Below are 17,877 nucleotides of genomic sequence, written 5' to 3' on the forward strand. Positions count from 1 at the left end.
AAGAAATCCCGAGTGTATTTTTGCCATTAAAAAATATATAAAAAGACCCACCCGACATTCGTGAGGGTAGGGAAATTTATTTGCTTGTACCTCGCACTTACATAATTTTTAAATATTGACACACAATGCATTTATATATACTAACATTGTAGGTATTTATTGCTTATTATAAATTAACAAAGGAAACTCAGTCAGTCAAGGTGCTTTTCACGCTCAACTTCAATGTTTTATAAACAATTCTACACTTTATTTGTTTGTGTAGATGGGCATAACTCTTCAAATTTCTGAATGAAATTCAAGCAGTGTACATTGAATAGGTATGCGCGATTGTGTGTGTATATATGTACATATGTATATACGCAGCATTGTTGTTTCATGATTAAAATTATTTTAATTGCATATCCGGAGTAACTTGCGAACCGTAGAAGTTAAGTCAACTTGCCGCTACAAAAATTTGCATTTGGTTATTTTTCTAGCAACTGAAAGAGGTTAGACTACAAATAAATATAAAGTCAAGTAAACTGCGCATAAGAGAGAAATTAATGGTATTTTCCTTTCTGGTCATAATGGCGCATTTATTCTGCCCTTTACCAGAGCTGTGAAAATTTCGTTTTCCATAATGAAACTGTTTACTCTGGCCAGTCAAATGAGTGGCATTTTCTACCCTCTACAAAAAGTGGGTGCCGATTTTTGTTTATCTGTTTACGAAAGTTCGTCCATGTTGTTTGAAATTTTGTTATTCCAACAAAATTTCGGCTTCAGACGCCTTAAAAATGTTGCAGACAACCTATGGGGACTCTGCTCTATCGCGTGCACGTGTTTTCCAGTGGTACAAATCGTTCAAAGAGGGCCGTACATCAACCCAAAAAACCACGCCAAAGTCGCTCAAAAATTAAGGTTATGCTGACTGTTTTTTTCGACTACGAAGGTGTGGTGTACTCGGAGTTCCTTCCGCAAGGCCGATCGGTTAACGCTGAATATTATTTAGACGTTTTAAAGCGTTTGCGCGAGAACATTCGTCTTAAAAGGAAGGAATTGTGGGACAACAAGTCATGGTTCTTGCACCACGATAATGCACCAGCTCACATATCACGTCTTGTTCGCGATTATTTGCGAATGTTAATGTTAATATCGTTCCGCAAGCACCGTATTCGCCTGATATGGCTCCAGGTGACTTTTTCCTGTTTCCCAAGCTCAAGTTGCCGCTTCGTGGAAAACATTTTGAGACAATTGAAGTTATAAAAGAGAATTCGAAGAACACACTCGAGCTTGACTTGTTTACAGTAGCACAGGAAACAAACTATGTGACATATCACGCTGAAATTTGCCATGTAAGCTTATAACAGTCCTACCAAAAAACAAAAAATTTATTTTTGCCATATGTCATCCGCGGACCGTTTTATTGATAACGTCTCGTTCATATTTGAGCAGAAGGTATGGGGGCGTCCATAAATTACGTGAGATGTTTAAGGGGGGGCGGGGGGTCGAGTCAAATCTCATATAATCTTACGTTGGAGAGAGGGGGGGGTCTCGGCAAATATCACGCAATTTTTTTCTGATTGAAACAAAAAAAATTGTACATGCTTAAGATTTAATCTCAAGCGTAATCGTAGTATGATTAAGTTCATTGACCAATTCGTTCAAAAGAAAATAATTTCATTCATACTTCGACGTTATAATATACATTACTACTGTCAAACCACCATATTTGTTTTATACCAAATAGCTCAATTTAATTTGAATTTGCGGTACAGTGTAGCCCTTCGGTTGTTTTCGCGCCACTATGAGCCGAACGCCCTATCACTCAGGTTGACGTTTGACAATTCCGGACTTTAAAGAACATGACGGAAAATCATTTGCTTCATTTCTAGTACGCGTACCGATTGAACCGCTGAATGCCTTCATCAGCACGCCTATTGATCTCTATTGCCCAAGTATACGTGATGATTTAGAGAAAATATGCTACAGTACATGCGGTATTTACTTCGCATCTATCACAAGAGCTGCAGAGCACAGGCGAGCAGCTCACATTGCACCAGCTAAGCAAGCGCGTATGTTCCGCAAAGTGCGACCCTCACGGATTGTCACAAGACGAGCTAATGAGTTACTGTGCGCAAGCGTCAACGGCTTAGAGTGGATAGATCAGAACGAAGTTGAAGGAGCACATGATTTTACTGAAAATCATATGGACATGTTGGTCCCAATAGTCTCTCTTGAAACTGCGCATGATTCTCCATGGACTGAATTAGAGTAGATATTCTTTTTTTAATCGCAGTAGTTACGATTTAAGTCTTCTGTTGTTAAATTTTTATTACTCTTATAACTCTCAGCAATATTGATTACTAGTCTTAACTAGTCGTAAATAAAAGCACGAAGCAAATTTTTTTTCTTTTTACAATAACAATCCAACGCGTTTACATAAGAAACCCACATTTTGAAAAATCTCACGTGAGATTAGGGGATGGGGGAGGGGGTTGAATAAAATCTCACGACATCTCACCAGGGGGGAGGGAGGGTCAGAAAATTGAAAAAACACCTCACGTAATTTATGGACGCCCCCTATTCTATTAACTAAATTATGAATAATTATTTAATTTGTGAAAGTGTTGAATCTTTCTTGTTCTATTCTCATAAGAAATCCGAATTTCTCATATGAAATTTTCACAGGGCGTATGACACAATTTTCATTATGCCGACATGTTAAGATTGGACTCATGTATATTACATTTCTTGGAAAGAGTAGTCAAATACTGGAATGATCGAATGAACCATATAACTCGTAGCCGTGGTCTTCATATACCAGATATTATATTCAAAAATTAATGAAAATATACAAAAAGCAGTCAAATTATCTACCAGGCTATTATAAAAAAAATCATTCGAACAATAATTCTGTCTTAACTTATTGACACTAAATCAAACCCTAAAGACTGTCAACGCAGATTTAAGTATACCATTAGGGCAGCAAAAACAGCGTCTTGGAGAGATTTCTGTCACAAGATAGAAAGCACTTCGAGACCAGCAGACTCTGGAAAGTCATATCAATGAGCCCCAACAACCTTAGTTACCTCGTGAAAGAGGACGGCAATTCGACAAGTGTGAAGACAATTGTGAAGAAACACTAGTATTATTAATGCAGACACACTTTCCAGGTTGTCTATACTATGAGGAGGGTAGAACGCATCCTATAGTTCACAATGAACGTCCCCCAATAGATTTTATAACGGAGGGCAATATCAAATTTGCCATCGGCAGTTTAAAACCTTATAAATCACCGGGACCAGATGGAATTTTCCCCTCCGTCCCGCAATACACAATAAGTATGATTGCACCTAGACTCGCCTCAATGTTTGAGGCAGCAGTACGACTTAATTATATCCCCAAGAAATGGGCTGAAGTAAGAGTGGTCTTCATTCCCAAAGCAGGAAAAGCCGCACATACGAAACCGAAGGACTATAGGCCGATTAGCCTATCATCCTTCCTGTTAAAAACGTTAGAGCGATTGCTAGATGGGCACATCAAAGGAAAGATTAGCAACAAGCTATCACCTGCTTAACATGCATACAGCAAAGGCAAATTTGTAGAGACAGCGCTCCACTCGCTAGTCGACACGATTGAGAATTCACTTCACTATAAGGAATACACTCTTGCTGTCTTTCTGGACATCGAGGATGCTTTCAATAGCATACATCCGGAAGCAATTACCAAATCGCTAACGGAAATGGGAGTAAACAGAGCCGATGAACTAGCGAAAATCGGTACCAATTGACTTATGAGTACATAGACAATGATGTAGGTATACCCTTGCAAACATATAAACTACGTATCCTCGAAGAAATTGTAAAAGTAGCGAATAAAAGATGGCGTAATAAAGCCACTTGCAAAATCGCCCGACGGCTGTGGCCGACTCTCAATGCTAAACGCACGGAACTTCTACTAAGAAGAGTTAAGCACAGACTTAACACACAAATTTCAGTTATTACGGGGCACTGCCTGATCGGTAGGTGCGCCCAGAGAATGGATGTGCAAACACATGACCTCTGCAGAAGTTGTCTAGGCGAGGAAGAGGAAAAGGCGATGCCGCACCTTCTGTGTCACTGTCCTGCTCTCGCTAGACGTAGACTCGTCATTTTGGGCGGACATTTCTCTAATGAATTAGAAGGTCTCGGCTCTGTCGAAATTAAGGATCTTCGAAATTTTTAAAAAGTACACATAGGTTTTAGGAGGGATAAGGGCTAGTTCCCCACGCGGCATCACAATGGACTCAACCTAACCTAACCTAATCTAAATCAAACCATGTAGATTTTACCAACAAAAAAATCGACATTCATATCAGGCACGAAGTATTTAGAAATGACGCTCTCACACAAAAGAGTCTTCAAGAATGAATGTTTCATCTGCCTTAGAGCGCTGATTTTTCACCTTATGAATGCTTTTTGTTTCCGAACGTCAACAATAAAATGGGAGGTCTACGTTTTTGAACTTCTAACGAAACTGCTGAAACCTTTAAACAGCTGGTTTTGGACATATCCCCTTCTGAGTGGCAAAACTCCTTTGAAATTTGGTTCAAGCAAATGCAAAAGTGTATGGACTTCCAAAGAGAATATTTTAAAAGGCAAAGCCAGTTCCATTATATATAAAATGTGACAGTGAATGGCGATCACTGTAGCGACATCATAAACGATGCCATACAGCTCGTGAAAAAATGAATTTACTGCGTCGTCGTTTCGGTGAGCGATTTAGTTCTCGTCTCGGACGAGTAGATTGGACACCAAGATCGTGTGATACAATATCACACCTTTGGACTTTTATTTGTGGGGTATGTAAAGTCTAAAAGCTTTGTGGATCAGCCAGTTTCGATTGAGGCATTGGAAGCCAACCTTACTAAAGTTGTTCACGAGATACCGACCGAAGTCCTCCAGCGAGTTATTCAAAATTAGTGTTTACGCAGTTGCGGCCAACATTTGAAAGGGAATTTCTTTAAAAAATAAATGTCTTGAAATGTTCTACACAAAAAACAAAAAAACAAAAATGATCGGATGTTTATTTCATTATAAAGAGGAATATATGGCGCTAATAGTGGAGAATAACATCAGGAAAATGACCACCACGACCACGCTTACAGGACAATATGTTTTTCATGAAATTTTCCATAACCGAATTGCAAAGTGGCTGCCCCAATTCCATCTTTGAGGTCTTGAATCGACCCTGGGCTGTTGGCGTACACCTTCTCTTTCACGTTGCCCCAAAGAAAAAAGTCACAAAGTGTTAAATCACACGATCTCGGTGGCCAATTGTGATCACCTCTTCGAGAGATAACACGGTCCGGAAACTTTTCCCGTAAAAAATCAATGGTTTCGTTGCTTGTGGCGCCGTCTTGTTGAAAATAAACGTTGTCCAGATCAATACCATCAAATTCCGGCCATAAAAACTTGTTAATCATCACTCGATAGCGATAGATAACACCTGTTATTAGAAAACCCCTTACCAAATTTGTGTATTTTTTGTTTATCTTGAAAATAGCCGTTATATGGAAATTGGTCGTGATTTCATCCATTTTTATTACCAAAACTACCTTAGATAAAAAGTAATTTGTTTACCAAGTTTCATATACTAAATTTTGCTCGAGTTATCGTGGCAATCAGGAAACGGGTGGGCATCGATAAATCGACTCCTTTTATCATTCCGAGCCTTTTAGTGTATGGCATATCTGTCTCGATTCCTTTATGCTGTGAAATACATACATCCGTTAGGTAAACAAAATAATAGTACGCAGTTAGTGTGGCACATAAATCGCTTAATACACTGTGCGACAATTTTGGGGTCATCAAAATCAAACCACACCGGACCTTTTTTTTCTGAAAATATACCTATTCAATAGCAAAACCCTCGCTGGGTTTTTAAAAGTTAGCTCGATTTTTTTTTTATAGCGTTTTGAAGTTTTCTATTTTCATGAGATTTTGGAGTTTTACCTGTACGCTAAATTTGACTTATAAATCGACCTTTGTTTGATTTAATCGATTTATTTTGTCATAGCTTGATGCAGAAATTTCGTACATGTACAAATAAACTTATTTTGAGAAGAACCTATATCTCAATACGCAATTTTGAATACCAAAATTTCGAAAAATTGTATGTTTTTACCATTTTTTACTGTAATTATGAAAATAATTAAAATTTCTCACTACTTCTTCTAGCAAAAATGTTGCAAAATGTACTAAAAAAGTCATTTATAAGATAAAAACATAAAACTGAACTTTAAGTTTGTTATTTTCTAAAAAAATAAATTTTTAACAAGATTTTTCTTCATAAAAATAATTTTTGTATACTCTGCTTTAAATTTTTTTTTAAATATCTAAAAACTCTGTAGGTAAAAATATTAAATAGATTAAGTAAAAAGAATATAGACTTGAATTCTTATAATTTTTTTTTTTTTATTAAAATAAAGAATTTTTACGTACTAAAACCTTAGAGAGCTCTTTTCGACAATGATTGAATTTCAACATCATCGTTATCAGAGTAATCAGATTCATCAGTAAAGAATTCCATGCCTGTCTCTTCTTCTTCTACCTCATATTCTTTTTCCTCCTGGTTACTCCATTTTCCTTCATTTTCTTCCTGGTCGTATTGAAAAATATGTTTACTCCACCAACATATTTCGGTTAGTATGGCACCTGGAGCTCGTTTTCCTCGGTATCTTGACTCAAATGGCATCGCAGTTTGATGGTAGCGCTGTCCTTGCTCATCTGATTCTGTCGACAATTGTTGACTAAAATAGTCCAAATGTTGGTGAAGAAAATAGCAGAAAACGTTAATATTTGCAGGACAATTGTACATTTTTTATTTTCTTAATTCATAAAAAATTCACGTAAATGAAATTAATAAATTCAAATATGTTAACAAAAACCGTATTGTTCACAAAAAAATATTTCACATCAAATTAATCTCATAAAAATAGAAAACTTCAAAACGCAATAAAAAAAAAAATCGAGCTAACTTTTAAAAACCCAGCGAGGGTTTTGCTATTGAATAGGTATATTTTCAGAAAAAAAAGGTCCGGTGCGGTTTGATTTTTGATGTCGCACTGTGATATCAAAAGGCATAAAAAAAAAATCATAAAAATAAATTAAATTTAAATTAAAGAAAAAATTTCTCCTAGAAGTTTTCTATATTGAAAAAGAAAAGACGCACATTTTTTGTTTTTTTTTTTTCCTTTGAATTTTTGGACAAATTTTATTTAAAAGATATATCTTTCAATAAATAGGCGATATTTATGCTCAGAAGTTATTAAACTATAAAATGTTTTTCCTATTTTTATTCCAACTAATTAATACTGCAAGTGAAAACTAACAAATAAGGCGTTTTATGAGTTTACTTTAGAGACCTGTAAAAAGTAGTAAATATAGATTTTTCAAATAAATAAATATTACAATTTCATAATTTCCTCATTTTTGAAAAGAAATATTTGCCTGCGCCTCGCCTTGTGAAAACCGCAATTGACTTTTCAACTCTGAGTAGCGCCCACTGCCAAATCATCACTCACCTGTTCCAAGTGATCGCTCTCAGCTATTGTAATACTTTTTATTGTTTTCAAAGTCATTCGCCTACACACACTTACTGATAAAAAGTCGCACACCACGCTTTAGTATTAGTGCAAATTACTCATTTGCTTGCATTCGGACACACACACTTCGTAGAAGTAAATAGAGAGTAGTTTAATAACAATAATCAGCACAGTTAGCAACGACAACAAAGTTAACAATTAGCAAACAACAATAAAAGTAGCAATTTTCAAAACAACAAATAAACAATTGCACTAACAAAGAATCACCATCGTTTTCAAAATAACTCACTGCTGCTTCGGTTTGCTTTGTTTTCAGTTGAGATCATCCCTGCTGGGAAGTCCGCTAGTACACTTTTAACGAATTTAAATAATAGAAATGACTTCTTTTTTTCAATTATAAGAAATTTGAAATGAATTTATAATTAAATTGTCCGTCGCTATATGTCTTGTTCTGTAGTTAGAAAATAGTACTAAATTCGACGAATGAACTTTAAAGCCTTTGATAACCGATTAGCGATTTAAAACTTTGTAAATTCCAAACTGAAGACTTACAAAACTTAAGGGGGCAGATACCTGTAATAGGCCATATTTTAAAATGAAGAAGTCAATATATTTTTTTCAAAATTGGCATACAGTTTATTTATACATTTAAATAAAATAAATTTTTGTTTTAATTTTAATCATTTAAAATGGCGGTTGTACACTCAATTCGTCCAGGAAGGTCGCAGCGGGGCTTCTCAATCGGCGGGCATTGTAGCTTCGGCCATAGAAAGTTGCCCGTCACCAGTCCAACCAGCTGCCTACAGTCCCTTCTGCTTAATGACAGGAGGATCTGCGACAGTCGGTCGGACATGGAGTTACATCAGTTTTGTCCATAAGCCTGCCAAGCTCGCTTAAACTTAAAGACTTATGTATACTTCCTTAATTACAAATTTTTAGTAATGGTAAAGATAGTAATTCGAGAAATACGCACAAGTGAAATGGACAAAAGCTTACTAAAACCATTTTAAAGGTAAATATTGCTTTTCTGCGAAAACTTCAACAAGTTTTTTCTATGATATAATCGTTTCATGAGTTTCATGAATTTTGCAAAATACAGTCAGTCTAATAGAAGCATGACCGCCATTATTTAGTAACTAATTGACCAATTCGATTCTAACAAACTGCCTTGCATGGCTATTATAATAAATTTTAAACGCAATATTTTCAATAAAACCTATAGTCAATACTATAAGCTACAGTGAGTCAAAAAAGTATTGGCACACTCGAAAAATCAAAGTTCTCAGTGCTATAACTTTTCTTCTAATGAAAGCATAAAAAATAGAAAACGGTATTTTCTAAATGTATTTATTTCTTAGGTATCTGAACAAAAAACAAAAAAAAAAACATAAGTTTACAAGCTCAACCGTGAAAGGTAAAATAAGGCACAAATTCACATCAAAAAAGTATTGGCACATTCTTTATGTTAGCTTATGCTTTTGGCGTCGTAACGGTAAACTCCCGTTATTTTCACACTCACTAGACCAAAATGGGCCGTGGTGCTGAAATTCCCCTAGAACTACGCCAATTAATGATAAAACTGTATTTAGAAAAAAAATCCTATCACGAAATTGGCAAACTTGGCGATAAATCATGGTCCAGCGTTCGAAACATCGTTATGCATTGTTGCAATATTGTCAACATAGCTCGGGAGAGCAGATCCTGCCGCCCATAAAAATTAACCGAACGACAGGGGCGAATTGTGTCCGCGGTGGCACAATATCCAAAAACTTCGGCTGTCAAATTGTGAGAGACCCTGCAAAATTCATTTGAAATCAATTTCAACCCCCAAACTGTTCGGAATACCTTAAATCATGCCGTGTTTCTCGACGCAATCCCTTCATTTCGAAGGTAAATAAGAAAAAGAGGCTAGAATTTGCCCGACGCTTTTTGAAACACCACCATATTTAGTGACGAATCGAAATTCAATTTATTTGGATCAGCCTTGGCTAAATGACAGGCCAACTAACAGACAGCTGATGCCTGCGCGAGCGGTCTGAAGTTGGTTACACTTCGAGTGCCGGACCCTGTACAAATTTTTTTCACTATGGCGCTTTGCTTTTGTCGTATTTTTTTTCGTTAATAGTAGACCTCTTCCTGGAACAATCTGCCGGGTTTACCGAAATCAATGATATATATAGAGGAGTTAAAGGATCACATATACACATATATAATATATATATATATATATGGAGCATAGGAGGCCAAAATCCTATTTTAGTCCGAATACGATATCCAAAGGTCGTCAACGTTGGGTTTCATTTTGTTGGCCTAGGCAGTGAATTTAACGATTAGTTAACATTAGAATTTCAGGCAAGTAGGTTGCTAGCCCACCTTACTGATAAAAATACTACCTACACCTCTGCGCAGGTGTTTGCTTGTTTTTGGTTCGTAGATGGTATTTTATTTCCCACCTACCCTGTATATCTACCAAGCTTTTCCCCATCCACCACCTGGGAACGCGTCCAATGGGAGACAAGTAACTCCACACGCATAAATCAATGATAGGTAGCTTTAATCTAAGGCGATCTAAATATTGTATGGAAATATTAGGTGCGCTACTAAGTTCAATAGATGCCGCCAGCAGTGTGTGCTAGTCGATTCTAACATAACCTAAATGTCATAAACCAAGCTTAGACGTATGGTAAAAAAACTGCTTCGATACAGTAGTGATTCTGTTTTGGTATCATCTTTTGATTTTTTGAAAATGTCCGATTTTGTGCCGAACAATCGTCATTTGCGGGAAGTGTTGATTTTCCTCTTTCATTCGAAAACAACGAAAAACGGCGGCTGAAGCGCATGTAGAGCTACAAAAAGTTTATAGAGATGCTGCTTTAAGTGAAACAACGTGCTGAGATTGGTTCCGTCGCTTCAAAGACGGTGATTTGAATATTGACGACCGTCCGCGGGAAGGAAGGCAAAAGACCTTCGAAGACGCTGAATTGGAGGCATTGCTCAATGAGGATCCGTGTCAAACGCAAGAAGAGCTTGCTTCAGGCGTCGTTTTTTCGCCAACTGCTCCAGCGGCAAAAGAGGAGGGAGGGGTTTTCTTCATCGCATCGTGACGGGCGATGAAAAATGGATTCATTACAGCAATCCAAAGAAAAGAAAGTCATGGGGACTGCCGGTAATGGTTCTACGTCGGCCGAATATTCACGCTGCGAAGGTTATGCTATGTCTTTGGTGAGACCAAGTTGGTGTTATTTATTATGAACTGTTAAAACCAAGCGAAACCATCACTGGTGATCGGTATCGACTTCAATTGATGCGATTGAGCCGTGCACTGCACGAGAAGCGGCCGCAATGAGGCATGGAAAAGTGATTATACAGCATGACCACGCTCGGCCTCACGTTGCCAACCCTTTAAAATCTACCTAGAAACACTGGAATGGGAAATTCTACCCGACCCGCCATATTCTCCAGATATTGCGCCGTCCGATTATCACCTGCTCCTAGATTGAATCATCTTTTATTAACCCAGGAACATATTCCAATGTAACTTCAAGATTCTGTAGGGATGAAGATGAAACGGCAAACATCCGCTGGGACAATCACCTGGGCAAACATAGGAGTATTTGCTCAGAGGAGGAAATAAAATTCATTAAAATAGGGCAAATTTATTGAGGAAGTTGGACTAAGAGAAATACTCTGAATCCATGAAGAGGGCAGAATAGATATTTTAGGTCGCAGTGCTTAATCCCCTCATAATAAGGTTATTTTGCAACATGACAACGCTCGGCCGCATGTTGCTCAACCTGTCAAAAAATACCTTGGAACGCTTGGCTGGGAAGTGTTACCCCACCCGCCGTATAGTCCAGACATAGCTCCCTCCGATTATCATTTGTTCCGGCATATGAGTCTCGATTTGGCGGACCAGCGGTTCTCCTCGTACGAGGCTACCAAAATATGGGTTGAGTCATGGATAGCCAAGCAGCGGCCAGAATTTTGGAGAAACGGCATCCGGAAATTGCCCGAAAGATGGGCGAAAGTTGTAGCTAGCGATGGCCAATACTTCAAATAAAATATTTTGTACCGTTTTTTCACAATAAAGCCCCAAATCTTCGAAAAAAACTTTTAAAACTAATTCAACCTCCCAATAATAATAAGAAGAAGAAAAAAGAAAAATAGTAATAATAAAAATAATAATAGTACCTCTCTTGGGATTGTTGCTTTTTATGCGTGGGACAGCAGATGCTTAGTGTTGTCAAAATATCTGTATTAGTAGATTTCGTTTTGAGGTATGACGGTATGGGTGTGTATTTATGTATGTCGGTGTTTCTGTGAGTTTCGAAAATTGTTCAGTGATAACAGACATGCTTTTGTTTGTCTTTCTTTCTTTCTCTATGATAAGCTCAACTCTCTCTTCTCTGCAATAGCCATTGAAGTGTATCTCTCTATTTTGTTATCTTCTTTCCTAATTTAGCTTCACTTTTAACTTTGTTCATCGAGTTTGTTGTTGTTAGAGTTTTCGTTTTTGTCGTTTTGGTCGTTTTGCTTTGTTGGCAGCTGCTCACACTTATGCATTCACATTGCGGCCGTGTCCTCTGTCTCCGCTACAATTGATTGATTGGCTAACCGACTGGTGGTTTGGCTTTTTGGTTGACTGCTTCGCTGTCTAGTTGGCTATTACTGGATTGACAGTTAGTTTGCCGTTACGATTTACTGCTATTTCCCAAAACTTTAATTTATCACCTTACTGACAAATTTTGATTAGCTCATCTCTGTCTTCGTATCCAAAATATAATAAAATGATAAAAGAAAGTCGAATGAAAAGTCAGCACTTCGTAGTGCCCTTTTAGTGGTTTCATTAGACATGTGGCAATACTGCATTCAAGTGTTTGATTTTGTTTTGTTATTTGAAAAAAAATTGTATTTTCCTGTTTTGTTTTGTTTTTGTGGACTTGAATTGTAAAAAGTGACTACGTTGCATTTGCAAAAGTTTGTTGGTGGAGCTATTTATTTTTGTGTATTTTGTTTTGTTTTTGGTAATAAAGTGAATGGTGAAAGTATTTAGTCATAACGAGTGTAAAAAGTATTCGCAAAAATAAAAATAATAGCGAAAATGCCATCATTGTGTTTTAGTGTCCAGTTCGAGTTAAATTATAGTGCTTTGACCCAAAGTAAACAATAAACCAGAATCAGTTTTATGATCCATAATCGTTTTAATAACTGACAACAAACAACAAAGCGACTTATAAATAATAAAGTTTGTGAATGTAAGTAATTAAAGCGAGTCAAAAGTAGATTCCCCTACTGCGATCTTCTTTTTACACGAAAGTGTCTCACCTGAAAGTGAGAAAAGAAAGAGTACAGTTACGCGGTGCCCCCGATTAAGATCACCTATTTAGAAATTTAAAAGGAAAAGTCTGTTTATTTGGAAAGTTTTGATGTTTTTTTTACACATATAAGTTAGGTTATATGGTTACCTCCAAGGATGAGAGCACTCACTTAGATGAGAAACTACCCGACTAGAATTACAGTGAGGCATGCCGAAGAATCAGTTAGGCCCGAATTAGGTAAGGCAAAGATTGGCATGCCAGAACAATCCCAAATTTGGTTGTGGTCACGAAAATCTGTGGCAGTGTCTCACTCTGAGGCAGATGTGTGGCGATACCTTTCGGGACTTGGGCCTAGTTTGGCTGCCTTATGAGGCGCAAATGTGGAATGCGGTCTGCCTTATTTGCGCATAATCACCGCCTTACCAAAATTTATAGTCGGGTATATTCATCCATTGTAATACTATTGCAAGGGAAAAGAGGGGGAATAGGAAGCAGGAAGTGGAGATATATAATAGATGAGGTAGAAAAATACCCATTGATAATGCTTGACATTCAGCATGCGGTTAATATCCAAACTTTCGATTTCCGCAGTAACAGCAAAACAGTCTGAGCTAAGATGCCTAGAACTTAGTTTGCCGAGAAAAGCTGTCCTGCTTGCCCGAGACTAAGATGTAGGCATCTATGATTCCACCACATCTTCCATACAGCTGCCGCAAAAGTATCTTGGCAATGCTCGGATGGGACAGCCACAACCATCAGGAGCCTAGAATTCGTTAGCCTTAAATGCTTTCTGGGTCGCATTCGATCGACACGTGACGCGAATGATCTCTCTATCATACAAGCTGGTGTACTTGTACAACACTCGCCGAATTAAGGCAAAACCCCACCCAATGTGCTTCTTGTGCGAGATGCGTCTTGATGTTGTTCCACAAATGGAAGAACCTACAGTTTTAAGCAGACTCCCGAGTGACAGATATTTTTTATGAGGAGCTTTTTCATGGCAGAAATGCACTCGGAAGTTTGCCATTGGCTGCCGCTATTGGAAAAACTTTTTCTTCATTTAGGTCTTCCACCGAGATTCAAACCTACGTTCTCTCTGAATTCCGAATGGTAGTCATCCCAACCCGTTCGGACACGGCGGCCGTCGGACAAAATCATTTTATTTTTATGTAGTAAAAAAAGTTATTCAAAAACAAAGTTGGATGATTAATTTTGTGCCACCTTGTATTATCTTATGTTATGTTATTTAGTTTCTATATTTTTCTATGTTATGCTACGTATGACATGATATAATCTGTTGTGTTATAGTATTGTATATTATTAACTGTTATGTTATCATATGTTAATTATGTTATGTTAAGTTTGCCATGTTATGCTGTGATGAGTTTTTAGTTTTTGCATTGGACAAAATCATTTAATTTTTATTTAGTAAAAAAGTTATTCAAAAACAAAATTGGGTTATGAATTTTGCACCACATTGCATTATGTTATGTTATGTTGTGAAATGCTATGTTATGTTATGAAATGGGCAAGCAATCTTATGATTTCTATCAGACAAAATGATTTCATTTTTATTTAGTAAAAAAGTTATTTTGAAAAACAAAATTAGATGATTAATTTTGCGCCACTTTGTATTATGTTATGCTATGTTGTTATGATCCCGTTTGTTGTGTTACGTATGGTATGATATAATCTGTCCTGTTGTAGTATATTATTAATTGTTATGTTATCTCATGTTTATTATGTTATGTTATGCAATGTTATGTTATGGAGTGGGCAAGCAAAATAAAGATTTCCATCAGACAAAATCATTTCATTTGTATTTAGTAAAAAAGTTATTCCAAAACAAAATTGGATGATTAATTTTGCGCCACTTTGTATTAAGTTATGTTATGCTATGTTCTGTTATGTACTTCTTTGTCATGTTATCTTATGTTTGTTATGTTAGGTTTGAATGTTATAATAGGTTGTGATGAGTTTTTAGTTTTTCCATCAGACAAATTCATTTTAGTGTTATTTAGTAACAAAGGTATTCAAAAACAGAAGTGATGATTAATTTTACGCCACTTTGTATTATGTTATGTTATGTTATGCAACGCAATATTATGTTATAGAATGCAATGGGAACGCAAAATAAAGATTTCCATTAGGCAAAATCATTTTATTTCAGTAAAAACGTTATTCAGAAAAATTAGTATTTATTGTTATGCTATGTTCTGTTATGCAGTGCTTTGTTAGGCTACATATAGTGTGATATTAACTATTGCGTTTGTATTATTCCTTGTTATGTTACCTCATGCTATGTTCTGTTATGTTGTGTTATGCTATGTTCTGTTATGTTATTTATTATAGTACGTATGGTATGATATAAACTGTGTATTTTTATCATTCATTGTTATGTTATGCTAAGTATGGTATGCTATAATATGTTGTGCTATTTTATTAATTGTTACGGTATATTATGTTATGTTAAGTTTACCATGTTATTTTATGTAATGTTGTGAGTTTTTACTATTATATATTGTATTTCTTTATGCTATGTTAACATATTTATGTTACATTTATTTATGCTGTGTTTATTTATGCTATGTTTATTTATGTTTTGTTAGGTTTGTCATGTTTTGCTATGTAATGTTGTGATGCGTTTTTAATATTTTGTATTAATGATATGTATATTTATGTTATGTTCATTTATGTTATGTGAAGTTTGCCATGTTTTGCTATGTAACGTCACGATCACTTTTTATTATGTTGCGTTTATTTATGCTATGTTTATTTATGTTATGTTAAGTTATGTCCATTTATGTTATGCTGAGTTATTCATCATCATCTTTTGGCCCTGCAGCTCTTTGTGAGCTTTGGCCTGCTGCACGTGGGACCTCCATACGTCTCGAACGCTTGCGACTTTTTTTCAGTTCGTTATACTAAGTTTCTTGATGTCGTCCTCTAGTTCGTCGGTCCATCTTGTTCTCGGCCTTCCTCTTGCTCTAGTGTTGAACGCTCTGGCTTCTACGATTTTCTTCTGCGCCCTCGTACCGTCCATTCTTGTAATGTGACCCAGCCACCTTAACCGCTGCGCTTAGATGAAACGAGTTATTACCTTCAGTTTTAGTAAGACCCTTCGCTATTCAAACTAAGTCCAAAATTCTCATGTTGCCAGCTTTCCACTTATTTCCTATTCATTATATTTGTTGCTATTAAGCCTTTGCAGCCCCTTTAAAGCGACAACAATATCTTCTGCGTTACTTAGAAATTATAGGCAAAACGAATGTTCCTGACCTACAAAATATTATACACGTACAAACTCTATTCTAAATTTACATATCGATTTGCGCTAAATAGCACCAGCCATTGAGACTGCCTAATTTGGCCCAATTTCTATCGCGCCATAAGCCACCCAACAATTTTTTGTATTCCTTTGAATGCCCTATTCTGTTGGTGCTTTGTTTTTATTTGCTTGCTTTCATTCGTCTTATTGTGCTCTAATAATCACTTATTTACGAATGCTCTTATTCTTCTCCTATTACTTCCTCATTTAATGCCAAATTCGTTAACTTTTTTTTTGGTTTGTTGATTTTATCTATTATGGCCAAGGCTGGATTGCTTATTAAAATTAATATATGTATTTCTATGTTTGTTCAACACACAAAAAATAAGGTCGCTCGGCTCAATTGAGGCAGGCCAGTGCCGTCAAGCGGCGTTAGATACCTGGATTGCCAAGCGAACATTTGAAATGAAGATTGTCAAACTATTTTAACGATTTGGGTCAAATGTTACTGATAAGGGGCTGAGTTGTAGAAAAAAATGGTTTATTTATATGTTTGGGTTGCGGTAATTTAGAACAGTGTTTCTTTAGCTTTTTTTTTTTGCGTGGTTTCAGAAATGGCGCAATTAATAGTTGAGCATATCGAAGCTCTCATTCAGGCGAAACTAGCGGCTGATGCAGGCCTGCATGGCGCTAAATGAAAGAGTAATCAAACTGCTGGGGTTTCTTTTTATTTAAATATTTAAACGTGAAGTGTAGAAGTGCTAAGGGACAATGAATGCAATTTTTACTGATTTAAGTTTTTGAGAGTGGGAATTTTAATTTTATTTCATTAAAAAAAAATATTTGCAGAAAGTCCAGATGTTCTTTAATATTTTCTTTGACTCTGCATTGCCCTAGAATTATTTGCAGTCAACTCAAATTTAATTACTGACGTACGTTTCTCTTCTTAATTTCAGAATTGCTTAATGTCCCAATCGACATTCATTCCATGCCAGTGAATTATAATTTGTCAACGCGAACTTAAAAGGAAAAGTCAGCAAAACGGCGTTAGACGCGCATGCACACTTCAATTTGGTGTTGTTGTTGTTGTTACACAACTTGAACAAATCAACTTGTGTCAAAGGTCCACAACGGCAACGGCAAAGCCAACGACAACTACAACTACAACAACAGCAGCAGCGACTCTCAATTCTAGCATCATCAACAGCAACGTCATTGTCGTCATCAGCGCCAGTAATCTACAAAAAGGCTAATCATAATTACAGCCCTGGAAGGCTGAAAGAAGCCATTAACCAAATTTAAGTGGTAGCAGCTACTTTCGCTGAAGTAGATCGCAACAAAGGTTGGCGTTTGGTTGAAAGTAAACACCGTCATACCAAACTTCACCTACTGGTTTCTCATCATTACCATTTTCCAATAACGGTGTCCAACGGAGTGCAACATAGTGGCGGCGGCAATGACCCTTACCACTGCTACACAACAGGAGAGTAGTAAAAAAATGGATACTAAATGCGCCGCTGAAGAGAACTTGCCATCATCAGAAATGGATCTTTTGGCCAAATTAGAGGCGGCTAACAAGCTCATCGAGAGCGATGCGAAAAGCCTGAATTCACTGCATTCAACGCATAGCCGCAAGAATTCGGACACCAGTCAAATTAGTCTGAATTCAAGTAAGTGTAAGTAAAATTGGCAAAAATAAATACTCGTAGGTGGAGGTAAATAAATAC

The 17,877-nt window shown here is 36.6% G+C and overlaps 1 protein-coding gene across 19 annotated transcripts in view; it reads left to right on the forward strand.

Moving 5' to 3' along the window:
• The window catches only part of LOC128856993 (ecotropic viral integration site 5 ortholog), a 121,074-nt gene that overhangs the window by 72,712 nt on the left and 30,485 nt on the right, over window positions 1–17,877 (forward strand). For 12 of the 19 annotated variants that reach the window (XR_008453885.1, XR_008453884.1, XM_054092491.1 and 9 more), the window contains one exon: window positions 17,107–17,826. Coding sequence is in view for 15 of the 19 variants with exons in the window: in XM_054092491.1 (XP_053948466.1) it covers window positions 17,607–17,826 (220 nt within the window). In the remaining 4 variants the exon portion in view is untranslated. Of the gene's footprint in view, window positions 1–12,133; window positions 12,244–12,269; window positions 12,820–17,106; window positions 17,827–17,877 lie in introns of those variants that run through there. The other 7 variants (XR_008453886.1, XR_008453887.1, XM_054092488.1 and 4 more) reach the window with 3 other exon arrangements.

The sequence above is a fragment of the Anastrepha ludens genome, chromosome 3, assembly GCF_028408465.1.
Source record: "Anastrepha ludens isolate Willacy chromosome 3, idAnaLude1.1, whole genome shotgun sequence".
Taxonomy (NCBI): Eukaryota; Metazoa; Arthropoda; class Insecta; order Diptera; family Tephritidae; genus Anastrepha; species Anastrepha ludens.